Source organism: Amphiura filiformis, chromosome 15 (assembly GCF_039555335.1).
Source record: "Amphiura filiformis chromosome 15, Afil_fr2py, whole genome shotgun sequence".
Classification (NCBI taxonomy): domain Eukaryota; kingdom Metazoa; phylum Echinodermata; class Ophiuroidea; order Amphilepidida; family Amphiuridae; genus Amphiura; species Amphiura filiformis.
The window spans coordinates 33,421,056-33,439,574 of NC_092642.1; the positions used below are offsets into that span (position 1 = coordinate 33,421,056).

Below are 18,519 nucleotides of genomic sequence, written 5' to 3' on the forward strand. Positions count from 1 at the left end.
TTCAGAATTCCATCAAATAACGGTCTACTAAGCCTAAATTGTATTTATTTTATAATAAAGTATCTGGCCGAGTATCTGTTTCTTTCAATCGCGATTGTGCAAGAATGTATTACCGCAATGCGCTAAATATGAAAACCATTATATGGGCTGGATTTGATGAAATCGGCGGTTTTTTAATTAATTTTTTGATTACTGCAAGACGATGTTTTTTTAATCAGATATTTTAAAATGAATCAAGAATAGGGAATGTCACAAACAAGAATTTAATTTGTTATTCGATCATGTTTATTCAGTCCATAACATGAAGGTAGCAGCAAGCATTTGCGCATGGGATTGATCCCAGCGAAATTCAAACTCAATTACCCAGTTATACCCAGCCAGTTATGACTGATTTTGTCAAAAATTTACGGAAAATGTATGTATTGACAATAATTCTATTATTTCTAATATATATAGAAGGAACCAGCAACTTGAAAATTCCTCAATTTCAAGCTTTATTGTGCAAATCAGACTTGCCGGGCAGCTTGCGAAGTACAGGAAGCAAGTCTTGTTTACATGTTTCCGACTAGGATCACGTGACTGCGAACCCTGAGCTTACGCCACGAAAGCATTCCCAAGGTCATAGACGATTGATTTGGGTGCTTTTTGGCGCCTTAAAAAGACCAAAAATTCAATCATTTTTTAATTTTTCAGCTTTATTGGCCATCAAAAAAATCGGAAAAAATAATTTTTAGTATCCTGACATCATAAGCTTTCCATTGACATATAACTTTATTTTTAATGAGGTTCACCTTTAAGTACAATTTAGGTACCAAATCCATTTGAACATATGTTTATAAAACATCTGTTACTACATGTACAAGTACTGGTACAATATGTGATTTCACAGGATGAAAATTATTGCATTTTTTCTCAAATCACTTTGGCTTGTAAATACTGACAAATGGGGACATTTTCTGGTCTAAAACCCACCAAACTGGGACATCAGGTAACCAGGAATGTTCCCAGTTGTAGAGACTTCTCCCCTGCACCCCTATGGCATAAAGTGCCAAAATGGCATTAACTATTAAAGATGCCACGGGTGTAGGACATGTAGATTTTAGGCATGTCCAAGTTTTGTGTGTTTTAGCACAAATGTCCCCAGTTGACACACAAATATCCCCATTTGACACATAATAGTAGTTTTCAGGCAAGTGCCCCATGGTACAAGAGGAGCTGGACCGGTGTGTGTACATGTATGTATAAACAGTATATACAATTAGCAGACCAAAAGAAAATGAGGGGGAAATGTATGTGTTTATGTATTGTTCAACAAAAATCTGTTTGCGCAAAATTCCTGAAGCCACATTGTTAAAAACTAAAAGCTAGGGTAAAAATAAGATCTAACCTAATACTAAATACAGTAAGGTACACATCATATTGATGACATATTATTTTTAGCTAGCCTTTCTCCCGCCCTTTCTCCAAACACTGTATTATTCTTCACAATCAATTTATATCAAAACATGGTTCTGATACATGCATGTCCTGATATCAAGACCTGCATAAGTTTTAAAATCCCACAAACATAAGCTACTGAAAGCTGATTCCAAGTTTTCCATCACCCGCCTGCATCACTTTTTCATTTTGGCCAAACTTTTCATTATTTTCATGAAAAAGTAAATTATATGAAAATTGAGATGGAATTATCACAAATCTAAACTCTCAAAATGTCAGACATGCACAGCTAATGATTTCAGCAGTTTCCTACTGGAACGGGTAGAGGATTGACGAATGTAGTCAATAATGACAATTGAAGGATTCCCTCATCAGTCATCATGTTCCTGGTGATGACAAAAACTGCAAATTTTTCATTTTTAATAAAAACAAACTCAATTTGACTCAAATCTATTTTCTCAATCTGTTGCAAAATGTCTGCATTACGTTTTGTTACCTGGAGAGATCATGTCTCACCTCCTTTTTCAACCAAATCGACGGTAATAACTCTTGTAGTGAGGGATCAACATTTAACCACAAATTGCCTCAGGCAAAACTCACTTCCTGAGAACCAAATACCACACAAGGTCATTTTTATGTAACTCATTGACCCATTTGTGTTATACTCTTGCTATAATTAGGGTGGTCACATGAAAATTTCAAACCCATCCCTGGAATTACTTTTTCTGTCAGAATTGTTCCTGCTGCAAAATGATTTAAAAAATCCTTTGAATCAACTCAATCGGACAATCCGTTGCGAAGATACAGCATTTCAAAGATTCACAAAATTGGTAATTTTTACCCCATTTTTAGGAAAATCCTGATTTTGGCATAAATTTGCATATTCACGGAGCGATAATTGTGGGAATAAAGCCAAAGAAGGCACGAGATGTATAGTTTTTGTTTATTTAATGTTCATTTATGCAAATATTAAAAATCCAGAGTCATAATTGCTATATTTTGCTTCTTTACAACATTTTTAAAATGGCTGAAATCACAAAAATAACTCTTTTGCCAGGACTTTTAAGGGTGGTCTTAACCCTGGAATTATGGAAACTTTCGGGCTTCATAACTGCTAAATTATTAGTCTAAAGAATATAAAAGTATACATTTTAGACTGGAAATGACTTGCTGAATTCATCTGTGAGGTCAATTTGGGCCAAAATTCTCATTTTTGGAGAAAATCACAAATAACGGGTTTTTTGGCCTAAAAATTGTTTGACCAAAAATTTTTTTTATTAATTTTTAAAAACTAGATAAAAATATCTAGGGAGCGTTTTTTTATTTTTTTGAATTTTGACCAACTTTGAGAAATTTGCACCAAAAATGGTAAAAAAATGCAAAATTTTCAAAAAAATCATAAAAAAGCCTGATTTTCTACCAAATTTCAAATATTTTTGGTGAAGTTGGTCAAAATTCAAAAATATGAAAAAACGCTGCCTAGATATTTTTATCTAGTTTTTAAAAATCAATAAAAAAATTTTTTGGCCAAACAATTTTTTTTTACGTTACTAAAAAAATTTGGGCCAAAAAACCGCTTTTTAGGATTTTCTCCAAAATGAGCATTTTGGCCCAAATTGGGCCTCACAGATGAATTCATCAAGTCATTTCCATTCTAAAAATGTATACTTTTATATTCTTTAGACTAATAATTTAGCAGTTATGAGGTCCGAAAGTTTTCATAATTCCAGGGTTCAGACCAACCTTAAGGTAAATATATGTGATTTGCACCATTGAGGGCGCTATTTGTGCCAATTATGACCTTCAAAGGACTGTATTTCCTAAACTACACAACCAAATTGTCTGATTTTTGCACAGGATTTTGCTCTGAGGGTCTAGATTGTAAAACTGAATATAGCATAATTGTACATCTTTGGGAAAATAGTTTTATTTGATGACAAAAAATAATTTTGTGCGTAACTTTTTTATGCGTGACCGTACAAAAATGCTATATTCACCTTCATTACGAGCAGAATATTTTCTATCTAATTAGGTAGTCGGGTTTGCACAGAAGTTACTAGGAGACAAATTATATGGAATTCAAAATGCCCAAAAGTTTTCCAACTGCTGCAGAATCTGTTACATTTCTACCATACATTTGTGTATGTAGGCAGGGGTACACACACAATAGCTAGCATTGTGGCCACCCTACTATAATGACATCCTTGAAATCTGGTCTACTCATTGACAGATACATGTACGAACCTCAGGAGGCAATTTTTGATCAATTCTCTCCAGGTAGTGAAATGTAATGGTATCTAATCATTAATTCCTGTTTTGAAGGTCTTACTAAAATTAACAATGTAATGAAATACACCCGAATAATATTAATAGATAATGAAAGAGTCACTTCATCACGTAACAAAAAATGTGACAGGAAAAGGAAACTTAACACCATCATTCATCAGCCTTTACATGTATGTACATTTTGTAAACATTACAAAAAGTATGTGAAACTGATACAAACTCACAAAGAAATGAAAACAATCATACTAAAATGCACATTTTTGAACATCGCAACTTGATATTAATAGATTTAGTATTTCTTCTGCAGATCATTTTTCACCATGTGATGTAGGCCAATAACATAATGTTGGTATTGGTAAAAAATTTAGTGAATTACAGTTCAAAGTTGTGTAATATCAGACCCGTACAATATCATTCCTGTCCAAGTTATTTTTCTTTTAATACTAACAGATCTTAAGTTTTACAAACATATTATTGCATGGTGTTGAAACCAAGTACAGTGGCAACTCGTTAACACAAACTCTCTTTTAAAACATGAAGTTCCTGATAACAAGAAGTATATTTTACATTCCCAAGCATACATTTCACATGTTATTAGAATAGATAACACAAACTCCTGATAACAAGAAGTAAAATTTGAATTCCACACAACTTCGTGTTAATGAGTTTCCACTGTATGTGTGTGTCCAAATTGGGGTACAGGCAAAAAATGTAGGAAGAAGCAAAAAATAATAAAATACATACAAAAATCAGATACAAACTCTCATAACTTCTCAACATGGTACACAGTGATTGCGCCAGAAAGAGGGAGACAGCTAGAGGAATATGCCTCCTAGTCAGAAGTCTTCCCCCATGCTGACTTGGTCCCCAGTAAAAACACAAATTATGAAAATGTCCATTTCTATGCAGCAATTTTCCAACTCATTTTCAACACTGACTCTTTTAGTTTTAGCCTGAGTGGTCTGATCAATTGGGGGGGGGGGACTCATATACCATGTGTTACCATCCATGTGCAGGTCATCACATTTCCAACCCAAAACACTGTCCTATGTGAAAATACCAGCCCTCATCACTCACCTTGAACTCTTCTTGGAAAGGGGATCCTTTTCACTGTTTTAAAACATTTTTGTTGGTCTTCAATGTTTGCAAATTAATCAGGGTGCAATAACCAGGAAAAAAGAAAAGAAAGTTGAATATAGCCCTAACATTGAAATGCCTACCCAGTACCCTCATCAATTATGCCATTAGCCAACCCTTTTAAGCAAAGGATCCTGTAATTGGAACATGGTCCGTGATGTCGTATGAATTTCCTACCCTTTCACATGAATACCTGCTCATGGTTGGAAACATGTTGGGTTTGAGTGGCCCCAGGCAACAACCGCATAAGCATCACCCTGGTACAAATGTATTTAGTTCTGCTCCTTTTGATGATTTGAACTAGACTAAACATTGTCCTTGTTGTCTTTGGTAGAACTATCATATCCTTTAGCTTCTGTTACCTGTATACTTAAGCCCTGCGACTGCTGCTGTGTCTTACACTTACACCTGTCCCCATCAGCAGTACAGTCTGAACTTTCAATTTGGGCATTAAACACAATGGGTTGTATACAAGCCTGTTGTAATGGCTGTAACATCTCTTTTGGCGCTTCAATTTGTATTGAACCAAGTCTTATCGGAATTGTAATACAACCCATTGATGTGGAGACTTTAACATCTCCTACAGAGCTACATGGTGAACCAACCGACCTTTGCAGTGAACTGCAGCCCGTGTGAGGGTTAGGAGCGACTTGACTCATACATGAGGTTCTTTCTTGAAGCCTACTACATGTAGCATTGCAATGACAAGACTCTGAGGACGGAGGTGATGAGGCAGAAGAATTGGCTACTATGTTGGTACTTTGTTTGAATGATCTTTGATGTTGACTACTTTCTTCACTTGACCTTCCATCCAAATGACAGTCATCTTCACAGACATCATTCACAGTTGTTTCATCAACTTCGGAAAATTTCAGTTTCTTTACCGGAGGCTCTGCTGATGATTTTTCCTGATAGCACTCTTGTTTGATTCTCACTGATGATGCGGTGGTCAACGGTGGAGATGTCTCTTGGCAGTTACTAGTAGAAGGCACTATGAAAGGTTTATTGTCTTCATAATCTGCTTCACTTTGGCAAGAAGCTGCTTGGTTGTATCCATCATCCAGAGAGTCTTCCGTATACAAATCACCGTATGTGGATGCCTTGCGGCTCGACCAAGTATGCTCCATGGTGATCTGTGTTGTAAAGGCCTCCATTTCATTTTGTAGAAGGCTGCGAATGTCTTTGGCAAATTCTGATACTGATGTATAATCATTCTGATGCTCACGGATCCAATTATCAACGCCCATGTAGAGGCGGACTTCCTGCTTGGATGCAGAGTATACATCATGGACACCAATCCCAGCTAAGAAATGGTTAACGAGCTGTAAGTAACTGATTGTCATATCTAGTATTTCGCCCTTTTCTAAGCGTCTTGAGAGTGGTACCTTGCGGCAAGCTGGTACAAACTGTAGTGGTATAAAATTGATAGATAAATGGGTTTAGTACATTGTTCATTTACAGAGATCAAATGTGAGCGGACACTACGAATGAGCCGTAAACTCGGCAAATTGTATTCTGAGATACAGTGTAACATGTGTGTGAAGGTTGTAGGCCTATTCGATAGGTGTCTCAATTAGGCGCGACATGTTTCTCATTTGATAGTGTTTAAACCAATCAACAATCCTATTGCTGAAGAGGATGATAATCTTCTACATATGGAATCATTAAATAGCCTTCATGACTAATGATCAAGAGGAATGACTTGCAGTCTTGCATGTCGCTAATATTGTTTTTGAGATATATATTGGCAAAAACAGTACTCAAATTATTTTGTTCTATATTGTTTTCAGCCATTGATAAATTGCTTATAACTTGGTAACCAGATGAAAATTGCAGACATGCTACTCATTCCCTTGATCATGTCACAAGTGTGTAGCATAAAGGAAACAAACTTCTTTTTCAGCCGTATATAACAGGATGCATGTTAAAACTGAAAGGTTATACAATAGTACATGCACACCCAGGGGGGCCCTGACACATCAAAAAATTTTGGTTGGTATGTTCCCCCGGAATTTTGAGGTGGTGGGTCTTTGGGAGCTGACAGTGTAGGCCTACCGGTAAAAGGGGGTCTTTCGGAGCTGCGAACAAGTTAAAATGGGGACTTTTGGAGCTGCGGACAGTCAAATTCAAGGGTCTTTCTAGGCTTTCTGGTTGAAAATCGCCTGAAAACCAGAAATATGAGGAATGAACAATTTTGGGGTCTTTTAGAGCTGAAATGATCAAAATCAAGGGTCTTTCAGAGCTCTATTTTGGTCAAATAATAGGGGGTCTTACGAAATCCAAAAAGGGGGATCTTTCCGGAGGAACATACCCGTATGGTCATTTGTGTTAAGTGCCACCCTAGCTGCACACCTACATGTACATACCTGCCGTATGGTCTCCAAGCAGGTATTGATGCGATCCCTTCGTCTCTTCTCAACATTCTTGTGTGCATCCAAGTATTCTCTAGTATGTCTACCTCTAGCGTTGCTAAGGTTGAGTGGGCCACACCCGGGCAGATGTGGTCTGATTGGCCTTCCGTTACTCATAGATTCATTTGGGAAACTCATGGTTATTCGTTCAGCTCATGCATGAAGCTTAATATTCTGTGGATGAAAAAAGGAAAGAAATAGTTCCCAAAAAGTTAGTGTTACACATGTATGATATTTAAATCGGTATAAGTAGAGGAGTATGAGAGGTAAAACAGGTTTTCATGGAACAGTCTTGGGACCAAGTCTATCAAAGGCACTATTATTCCTGTCATATAAATGACTTGCCGGACAAGCAGACCTCGCAATTCAGAATGTACGCTGACGACTGCCTTGTTTACCAACCCATTTCAACTACTGCACTGGAAATTTTATTTTAGAACATAGACAACAGTTGTGGAGTTACAGTCAAAAATGAGGGAAAACCAATATTTTATCAATAAATCAATAACTACTTGCCTTTAGTTGCTGATGAATTTTCAGTGCAGTAGTTGTAGTCCTTGCCCTATAATACACAAATCTTACTTGTCACCAATGTGCTATAATTTTTTGAGAAAAATGCAAAAATAATAGGCACAAAATTGGCCAGGGATGTAGTACCCCCCTTAATACAACTGCTGAGCTACGTGTCAAGGGTTCTTACCACTAAACCCGCCTGTGAAGCGGTTTCCGGCAAAAGTTTGTCACGCCTATTTTAGTCGCAACTTTGCATCAAAGTTGTGCAAAATCGGTACAATAAAACCATTTTAGTGCTGTTTACTAGAACTTGTGAATGTGACCTCTGCAAATTTGAAAAGAAAACGCAAACATTTGAGTGATGTTTATGATTATGTGCGCATGAACACACGGGGTCAAAACGTGGTTGGGTCATTCTTCGGTAAAAGGTGCACGTTTGAAGGTTTGGAAAATAGACATTTCAAAATGATTTTTCTGTTAATTTTTTTACAGATTAAGAAAGAGACATGTCTCCAGTGTAGTAAAAAAGTGTTTGGCTCAATTTTTATTAGCAGCTTGGTGTAATTTTGTGGCTTTTTCTGCAGCTAATGTCATCTCCATCACCGTCATCATCTCCGTCACAATTGCAATGAAGTTCAACTGATACCAAAAATGTGTCGCACATTGGATTTGTTTTTTACCTACAGAGAAAGGGAGTATAACCAAGATTATGCAACATATCATTACATTTCCATTTGACCAGTTTTAAGGTCAAATGGAAATCTGTAGAGTGACGGAGATGATATGTCAAATATTGGAAATTCTGCTGTATCATCTCCGTCACGTGACGGAAATGATTCTCTCATAGCGAAAATCACCCCCAAACGTCATATCCGTCACAAAATTGTGACGGATATGACGTGATGGTATATTACGAAATTAACAAACTTACGACCCTAGTGGTACATGTACAACTATAACATACACATGGTCAATAAAGGAGGTGAATAGAAATAAACGCACAACTGTTGTAATTTTGAAAAAAGAAAAATAAATAATGCGAACATTTTAGGTATCAGAAGCGTTCGGAGATGATGATTAATAAAGGTACCCACCTGTATGAGTGAAGAAATGGTTAGGCTATTGAAACTTGATGTTGAGTTTAGCGTCCCATTTTTTTCAGCTCATAATGAGGCAACTATTTCATTATTCATTTTTTCCAAGGTTTCATTATCGGCGACCTTTTACCAATGCTTATGTGCTTTTGTTCATTCTAATTGGATAGCCAGTCGCAATATAATGTCACAAACACACATAAACATTTATAAAAGTATAATTATCTTTTTCAAGTTTTAAAACAAACTAAATGTATTCCGAAGTACATGTATATTATGCCAGTCTTCTTCACTCCAATTTGTACTAACCTCTCCGTATACATTTGAAGATAGGGGAAATGGGGGGGTGACTCATTAAATACAAAAATAACAATCATGCAGAACATTATGAAATAAATTTTGGCACCAATTTGTCAAAACTAGGCCTTTCCTTGTTAAATTATTTACAACATCAACAATCTGGTAAAAACATTTTGGCTAGGTTGATTTCTCTTCTAGTCTATCTAGCTGGTATCCCAAAGGTAAATAATTGAAATAATTGGATAGAGCAAGGGTCAAAAACCTGTATATTTTTAATGCTAAAATATTTAGATGGATTCATCTGATAGTTCTCAAGGCCTTCTATAGTTTTTGAAGGGTTCAAATACAAAAAAAAGGGGTTTAAAAAGTTTGCAGAACAAATTTTCTTTCTGGTTTAGTAGTAATTTGCAAAATAATGAATTATTTTCAGATTATACATCTCAAACGCGGCACAAAATTCATAACGCGGGCGGTGGACGCTAAACTCAGAATCAAGTTTCAAGTGCCTTATAGTTTTGATGAATTTATTGCGCCAACATTCATGAGGAAAAAATGTCCAAATGAATTTACTGCATTGACTTGTGCTCTCTAGGTCAAATAAATGACCTTACAAAATTAGTATTTTTCTCCAGGCGCTTCTAAATTTTCGTGACGGTAGATGACACAGACATAGGGACAGGAAATTTTAGACATATACTATAGGGTGAAATTATTTTTACTCCTGGCTATGAAAGATGTGTTACAATAACTTTTTCTACATTATACAATAAATAACTTGTCATTCCCGGTGTTTTTTACGATGCTGAAGTTATCCACTAAAAGATATCAGCATCAAAAATTTTGATGACCCCAATCGGGACATGAGGTTTTGGGGGTTGTGACACCCTGTATAAGCAATTTTCTCGAAAATAAGAACTTCTTTTAATATTTTGATGTTTTGAGATATAAAAGGAACATCAATACTAAACAACTGCAAAGTGGAGGGACTGCAATTGTGCACCTTACCGAAGAATGACCCGGTTAGCAGTCGGATGTAAACACTGGAAAATTATGCTTTTTTTTGTATAAACGCTAATTTTAAAAAGTACCCCAAGTAAAATGTTGTTTCATTTTCAGATATGTTATGCAGCATTTTGTTCTGATTGAGATGATATCAAATATATATTTCAAAGTAAGACGTAACTCGACTCATGGCCTAAAACGCAACCTGAGTTTAATATGTACCCTCAACAATGCATGGTCAAGCTGCAGAATTTTGCTATTTGCAAACATGCAATTACGACACTCGACAATGACAATCAAGACGATTGTTACAGTGGAATCTCTGCCATCGCTGACCTACTTCCACTTCGTAAATTATTAAGTATAACATATATACCTTTAAATGTTACTGCAAATCTTGATAAACGATCTGTGTGGCCTTCAAATTGATGCGAGTTTTAGGGCATTTCCCAAAACAGCATTGTGATTGTGACATTCGTCAGCTGACTACCTCCGAGAAAAAGAGATAGAGAAGCGACACTCTGTACAAACTGCCTATACTATGCTATACAGCAGTCGAAGACATGCAATCATGGAATAATTGATAGGAAGAGGCACTCCCTAATTAGCATGAGGCCGCATTCTTATTTAAATTAGCCATTGTGTTATAAATTCATATTCATGTTTACCAGTAGCACTTTACACCACCAGGTAGGGTAAGCCATGAATAATTTAGTGTTGTAAAGTCAAATAAGCTTCATTCTTTCCAGTCTTGAACAAAATAGTAGGCGGAGGCGGGAATCGATCTCGGTACCTTTCGGTTGAAAGGCACTAGCGTATGACCACTACGCCAAGTAACTATCTGCTGTGAGACGTGTGATTTTAATCCTTGATATTGCTCAATGGAATAAATCGTGAAATTAAATCAATAATAAAAGAAGCAGAGTTTTATTTTGGGCTCAAATTGGAGACAGCTCTACTAGAGAAAAGGGAAAATATTTGTCTTTGCTCTAAAGAAAATATTTAAGTTAGAAAATAATCAAATAAATTTAAATAAATATTTTGAAACAGAATGTTATGCCTCTATTGGAAAAAAATATATTACAATAACTTGTGTGTACTATAATTTATTATTTATTTATTATTAATTACTTAATTACTTAATTTATTTATTTATTTATTTATTTATTTATTTATTTATTTATTTATTTATTTATTTATTTATTTATTTATTTATTTATTTATTATTTAATCACTAACATTTATACTCACTTCATCACTCACTCACTTAAAATTAATCTCATTCTGATGACAAAACAACCCAATTAATTATATCATGAACAATATTATTTAAATTATTAAAATTTTGTAAATTTGACCAAATATTTTTATAATTGTCCCAGAAAGATTAATTTGATTGTAGGTGCATGCAGTAGAAAATAGTCTAAAGACAATAATATGCAAAGTTTAAGGCCTTTTATGGTGGGTATACTTTTGGAGCTACATTTTATTTCAGGTCGAAATATGGTGAAAAAATGAAATGTGTAAAAAACGCGTTTGAAAAAAAAAAAAAAAACGTTGTTTTTAAATTTTTTTATCCGATTTGCATAACTTTTGAAAGTTTGTTTAATGTATTATCAAAAGTGCATTATGTTAATGTGTCTAATAATGAAAACCACATTGATATAATGATGATTTTTTGATTTCTCTTGCCACCTGTCTCACTTTAATTTCAAAATGGCAATTTATTGCTCGCATTTATTTCAGAAAAATTAATTCATCCACCAATGCCAAGAAATCTACCGTCACCACTGTCTATTTTACCATAATGACAGATTCAGTAATCATCCATCTTACAAAATAATATTGTGTGAAATAATATATGGTCAGTAACTCAATCAACTCCCTCCTCTCAATTACTCTTGCATTCATTCATTTACCTGTTATACCTTCACACTTTATTCCAACAATCAATCATCAATCAATCAATCAATCAATCAATTCATCAATCAATCAACCCATACATCAACATACCAATCAGTCAATCTGTCAGTCATTTAGTCTCACGTCATCACAAGTCATAAAATTAAAATTGATCGACAACTTGATTGGTCGATCAGTTCATTGTTTCATTGTTTGATGAGTCTATTGATCTAAATTGACTATTATATAATTATTAATATAGTTATTGTTTGATTGATTGATAACTTGAAGAATTGATGTATCAATTAATTCGTTGAGCCGTTGCAAGTGAGTACGTGAAATGTTTAAGAGCTGAGTTACTTCAATAGGCCTAAATTAAATAAATAAATAAACAAGCAAATAAATAAATTAATGAATGAATAAATAAATAAATAAATTAATTAATTAATTAATTAATTAGTTTATTTATTTATTTATTTATTTATTTATTTATTTATTTATTTATTTATTTATTTATTTATTAAGTAATTAATTCATACATTCATTCATTCATTAATTAACTAATTAATTATTAGATGAATAAATAAAAGTTGTGCAAGAAAAATCAATGCAATAGATGTCCCATTTCGTTTACGGCTATCTATCTGTATATTAAATATTAAAAAACAAAACAAATATACTATATTTGTTTTGTTTTCATAAAATTGCTGTAGGCATATTTCTCTTTTGGAATCATTAGGGGCTGTGCAATAGTTATGATCCCTGGGGGAGGGTAAAATTAGGGGGGGGGCAAAAATGTTTGGCGAGCCGCAAGGGAGGACAAGCAATTTTTGGCCAGCCGAGATGGGGGAAAGCGATTTTGGCACACATCCATGGGGTGCGTTTTAAATAAAACGCTCTAAAAACGCTTCGAAAAACAGTACGGAAACGCTTTAATATGCAAATTTTCCTGCTCGCAACATAATAAGCATACCCGCAAATCATTGGCATGTGCAAGAGGGGGGGGCTAAGAATTTTTGGCGGACCGAGAGGGGGGTGCAAGCGATTTTTGGCAGGCTGAGAGGGGGGAACGATATTTGGCGGGCCATTCGGAAATTTTACCCCCGGTAACGTACTGTTATCCTAAGCCTTTTTAGAGCATTTTATTTAATAGGCGTAGGCCTACCATGAATAGGACCTATGTGCAAAAAAACCCTTCCCCCCCCCCCCGGCTCAGAATTATTACACAGCCCTTGATAATCTCCGGGGATAATCTCCAAAATCATTCAATCATTCTTTTGATAGACCTAAACTCTTCTAGTAGGCCATAGATTTTAAATACTATGAGTAGGCCTATACGTATTCAGCAAGTGACATGTAGGCCCCTACAAGTGCTATAAACGCCGTGCATCAGTGTGTCACTTCATTAATATTACTAACCGGCTCACACGCTGTAGTGTATAAATCAAAATTCAAAACACTCGGGTGATTACATAATCAGTGGTCTCAGCTCAATTGAGGGCGTTTCAATTTATTACGTGATTTGGGAAATGCACAAGATCAAATAGAACGGCGAGTAATGATTATTTACTTGTTTTTAAAAACAAACTGCTTAGGGCGGTAATACAACGTGTACGTCCGATAACTATAGATTGAATGATATTTATCATCACACGAGGAAACAAAAACAAACGAGGTCAGTGGAGGTCAGTGGTCTCAGCTCTCAGAGGGGCGCACTTTCAAGCTTGGTACTCGCATTGAACAGACAAAGTTCCCGAACTGAATGGCGGCTTTATTTGTCAACCGTAATTAACATGATCGAGGGGTCGAACATGCTAATCTCCATAACCGATCGATAACTGGACTCATTTTCTACCAAGCAAACCAGCGGGATTTGTCATAGGTTTGCGTGCGTAATAGAATAACCGTGAATTTAGTGTCACCCCCGTGATGCAATTCGCAAGCGTCGTCGCCGGCCAAGTCTTACTACGAACGTGTAATGAGAAGATACCATAGAGTCCTACATAGAGATCTGAAGAGACGGTCCGAATTGACCTAGTGACCTATAATTTATTAGAGAATCACATTTTTAGAGTATAAGTCCGCCCACCGCTGTCAATCATTCTAATGAACAAATGAAACAAGCTCTGGCATTCTGGCAATGACGTAATCCTAATTATAAATGAGAAAATCACATTGTACATGTAACTGTCTGCTGTACTTCATGTCTTCCAACAAGTGCCGGAGTGTCGCGGCCCTGACTACCTTTGCCGATCCCACCCGTATTTTTGTATGGACTTTGTCATAACGAAAATAATCTGTATACAAGCACGGAATCAGTGTTGGACCTTTAATTTTTAAGGGCACACGGAGCAACTTTGAGACGGGTTGAATGATGAAATGGACAAAATAATACAAACCCACTTTTCAGGGTAGGCCTAATTTCAACAACAACAACAAAATTCGAAAAAAAAATGAATGAATGAGATAAATATTATTTACCCAAGAACAGAGAATGGTCCCATTACTACTCCTTTGACTAAGTTATTCAACAACAGCTTATCCAGTGGGCAGGTCCCTCAAAAATGGAAATTATGTAGAGTCACTCCCTTATTCAAAGAGGGGTCCAGAGACGATGTCAACAACTACCGTCCAATTTCTGTTATTCCTGTTGTTATGAAAACTTTTGAACGCCTAATTCATAATCAGTTGTATGCCTTTTTAAGTCAACATAATTTGCTCTCTTCACATCAATCCGGATTCAGACCCAAACATTCCACACTTACCACTTTGATCGATGTTTCAGAATACATCCTCCAGAACATTGATGCTGGCCATTTTGTTGGAGGGGTCTTTATTGACCTAAAAAAGGCATTCGATACGGTCAATCATGCCATTCTTATTCAGAAGCTTACATCTTTTGGAATTTTGGGTCTGGAGCTGGATTGGTTTAAATCTTATCTTAGTGATAGAGAGCAGGCAACTAAGATTGGTAGTACTATTTCTGCATTCAAATGTGTCAGCTTTGGTGTGCCTCAAGGTACAATTTTGGGCCCACTTCTATTCACGATGTACATCAATGATCTGCCTCTAACTGTGTCCAGTGATACCAAAATCACGCTTTATGCTGATGACACGGCCGTTTTTCGCTCATCAAAAGACATAAATGAGATCAATGTGCATCTTAATGATGATCTTAAACGAATTACATCGTGGATGGAAGTGAACAAATTGACCTTAAATGCTAAAAAAACAAAAGCCATGCTTTTTTGTTCAAGTTATTTTAATGCAAGGGTTGATGAGCTAAGTCTTTACATGAATAGGGAACAACTTGAAAATGTAAATCAATGTAAATACCTGGGAGTCATTCTCGACCAAAATCTAAAATGGGAAGCACAAATTAATCAAACTTGTTTAACAGTTTCGAAATACATTGGTATGTTGTACAGAATCAGGGAATGGCTATCTGCTAACCACATGAATACAATTTATAAAGCTCTTATTCTTCCAAGATTGACTTACTGTGATACTGTATGGGGAAATTGCAATAACACGCTTCTGAATAGGATTGAGCGTCTCCAGAACAGGGCTGGGAGGGCCATTCTTAAAGTTCCAGTCAGGACACCATCTTCTTTAATCAGGGAAAAACTTAAATGGAAGCCTCTTAGCAACCTTAGACAAGACCATCTGTGTCTTTTAACTTATAAATGTATTGCTGGTTTTGTTCCAAAGTATATGCAAACAATTTTTACCTCTGTGAAAACCAGTCATCGTCACAATACACGTGGTAGCGCTCATGGCAATATTGCACTTAATTTCAAACCCAGAATTGAAGCTGGTAGACGCTCATTCTTATTCAGAGGGGCTAAGGCCTGGAATTCACTAGATCCTAAACTGAAATCACCTCTCCCAATTAGCACAGCAACTTTCAAAACAATATACAACTCTCAATTTTATGATTCTTAAATAGTAGCCTTTAAATTTGTTTCATATTTTGGCTTCATTCGTTTATTTTGCAAAACAAGATTTGTTTGAGTTATATTTATACTATCATGCTATGCCTTACTACTATTTTGTGCAATCAATTTCCATATTGAATTATTTGTATTTGACATTAAATGAATTATTTTGTTTGTATTTGGTGCAATCGATAGTTTTGAATAATATTAATGTTTTATAGCTATGCTGGTTCATAGGTTGATTTTTGTTGTTTCTTATCTTTTAAGTAGTTTTAATGCTTATTGGGTCCCCCATATTATTTGATCATTTATTCTATATGCTTTGCCTATGTATGTAGTATTAATAGTATTTTAAACATGTTGTAAAGTTACATTGTAATTTGATTTATTTTGTAAACATTGTATTTATCTAAATTTGCAATATTATCATGTATTTGAATGTATTTAGTATTTTTAAAACCTTAATAATTATGTTATGTAAATGTTGTATTGATCCCTGGGCCTCAAGGAAGAACAGATGATTAATTGTGTTTTCAACTGATTGAGTGTCCCAGGTTAAAGAAGAAATAAAACAAACAAACAAAAAAAAACAAAAAGAGACGAATATATAGGCCTACCTGTAGATATAGGCCCCTATATAGGCCTAGGCCTAATATAGGCCTATACGTCTCAGCCCAAGAAGGTCCAAATTAAATTATAAAATTAATGTTAAATTGGTTCTCGTCCCCTCTCCTCAATTTCTGGGATTTGTCAATTTCTTTTTTTCTTTTAAATAAATTTATCAGGATGGCACTTCCAAGCCTTTTTGTGGCACTTATAGGGGGTTTATCCTAAAGCCAAGAATTTTCTGCTTTACAAATGTTAAATTCCGCTTTTCTCCGCTTTGTAATTTTAGCACATTTCTGACATAATAAAATAAAATTTCACAAGAATCTATAGGGCCTACCTTCATTGCGATGTTGCAAAGTTGGGATGGGTGATTGGGTATCATGGCTGCAATGGGAGGTAGGACAGGCGTTGTACGGTAAATATATGACGGATTTTACTTTATTTTGAAGAATTTTGAAGACCCATTTCATTTAGTATTTTATTTATTTCTTTTCAATTGTATCTTTTTTTCTTTTTCTAGGTCATTTTTGCTTATTTTTTTCTCAGCAATGCGTTTTCCGCTTTACCTCCGAATTCCGCGATTTTCGCGGAATTTCTGCAAACGCGGAGAATTTGTTGGCTTTAGTTTATCCACATTTTGAAAAAATCATATACCGGTAACCGGTAATACCGGTACCTACCGTAAAATGGGGGTAACTTTGGGCACTTTTCAGAGTTTTTAAACCATTGCTTCCAAACAATACCAATTGTATTTCTAATTATCTCTTTTTTTTTATAACATTAAGGTTCCCTTCTACACCTTGAAGTTGAAAAAGATTTTTTAATAATTTTGTAAGGGTGCCTTAGGGGTTAAAAATTGCCTGACCAAAGCGTAACAGCCTGATTTACTCATGAAAAGAGCCACCCCATAAAACTTTTTGGTATAGCCTGTGTGACCTTCGACACAAGAGTTCTTTTGTTGTTCTCTGCATCAGTGGTTAACATCATTAAATACTAGCTAAGCTTAGCTAGGCCTACTGATGAAGAGTACAACCAACTAAAGTTGACTGCACCTACCAAGTTTCATGCCCATATGACATTTTTTACTATTTTGACCTCAGATGACCACTGGGTGACCCCAAAATGACCGTCCAAAAATTTGACTCTAAAAGTTGACTGTACCCACCAAGTTTCATGCCCATACGACAGTTTTTACTAATTTGACCTCAGATGACCCCTGGATGACCTCGGGTGATCTTGGCCCACTTACCAAAACAAACTTGTTCTGTCTGAGGTCCAGATGCACCCACCCACCAAGTTTGAGGAACGACCCCTAGTTCCCTGGGAAAATAGGCGGAAAACAGTTGTTACTAATTTGACCTCAGATGACCCCTGGGTGACCTTGACCCACTAACCAATACAAACTTGTTCCGTCTTAGGTTAAGATGCACCTACCCACCAAGTTGCATGCCCATATGACAGTTTTAACTAATTTGACCCCTAGATGACCTCTGTGACCTTGACCCACTAACCAATACAAACTTGTTCTGTCCCGGGTCAAGATGCACCCACCGTCAAGTTTGAGAAACGTGCGACCCCAGTCTCCGAGAAAAACAGTTTTTACTAATTTGACCCCTGGATGACCTTGGGTGACCTTGACCCACTAACCAATATAAACTCGTTCTTCCTCATACCAAGCTGCACCCACCCACCAAGTTTGAGGAACGTGCGACCCCCGGTCTCCGAGAAAAGAGGCGGACAGACAGACAGATGTACAAACAGATGTACAAACAGACGTACAGATTCTGGTGAATTATAGTAAGATTTGATATTTTCCACATTTTTGATATATAACAGTCCGCAAAGTAAATTTTATAAATCTAATGACATATTCTTAAAGTGTATGTAGCT

At 35.8% G+C, this 18,519-nt stretch overlaps 1 protein-coding gene across 1 annotated transcript; it reads right to left on the reverse strand.

Moving 5' to 3' along the window:
• Positions 1 to 4,843: 4,843 nt before the first annotated feature.
• LOC140171533 (uncharacterized) lies at positions 4,844 to 10,720 on the reverse strand. Its single transcript, XM_072194802.1, has 3 exons — positions 10,557 to 10,720; positions 7,227 to 7,445; positions 4,844 to 6,266 (listed from the first exon to the last, which is right to left on the reverse strand). Exons 2-3 carry the CDS (start codon positions 7,407 to 7,409, stop codon positions 5,166 to 5,168), a joined length of 1,284 nt encoding a protein of 427 aa, XP_072050903.1. The 5' UTR covers positions 7,410 to 7,445; positions 10,557 to 10,720; the 3' UTR covers positions 4,844 to 5,165.
• Between the last annotated feature and the right edge of the window lie 7,799 nt (positions 10,721 to 18,519).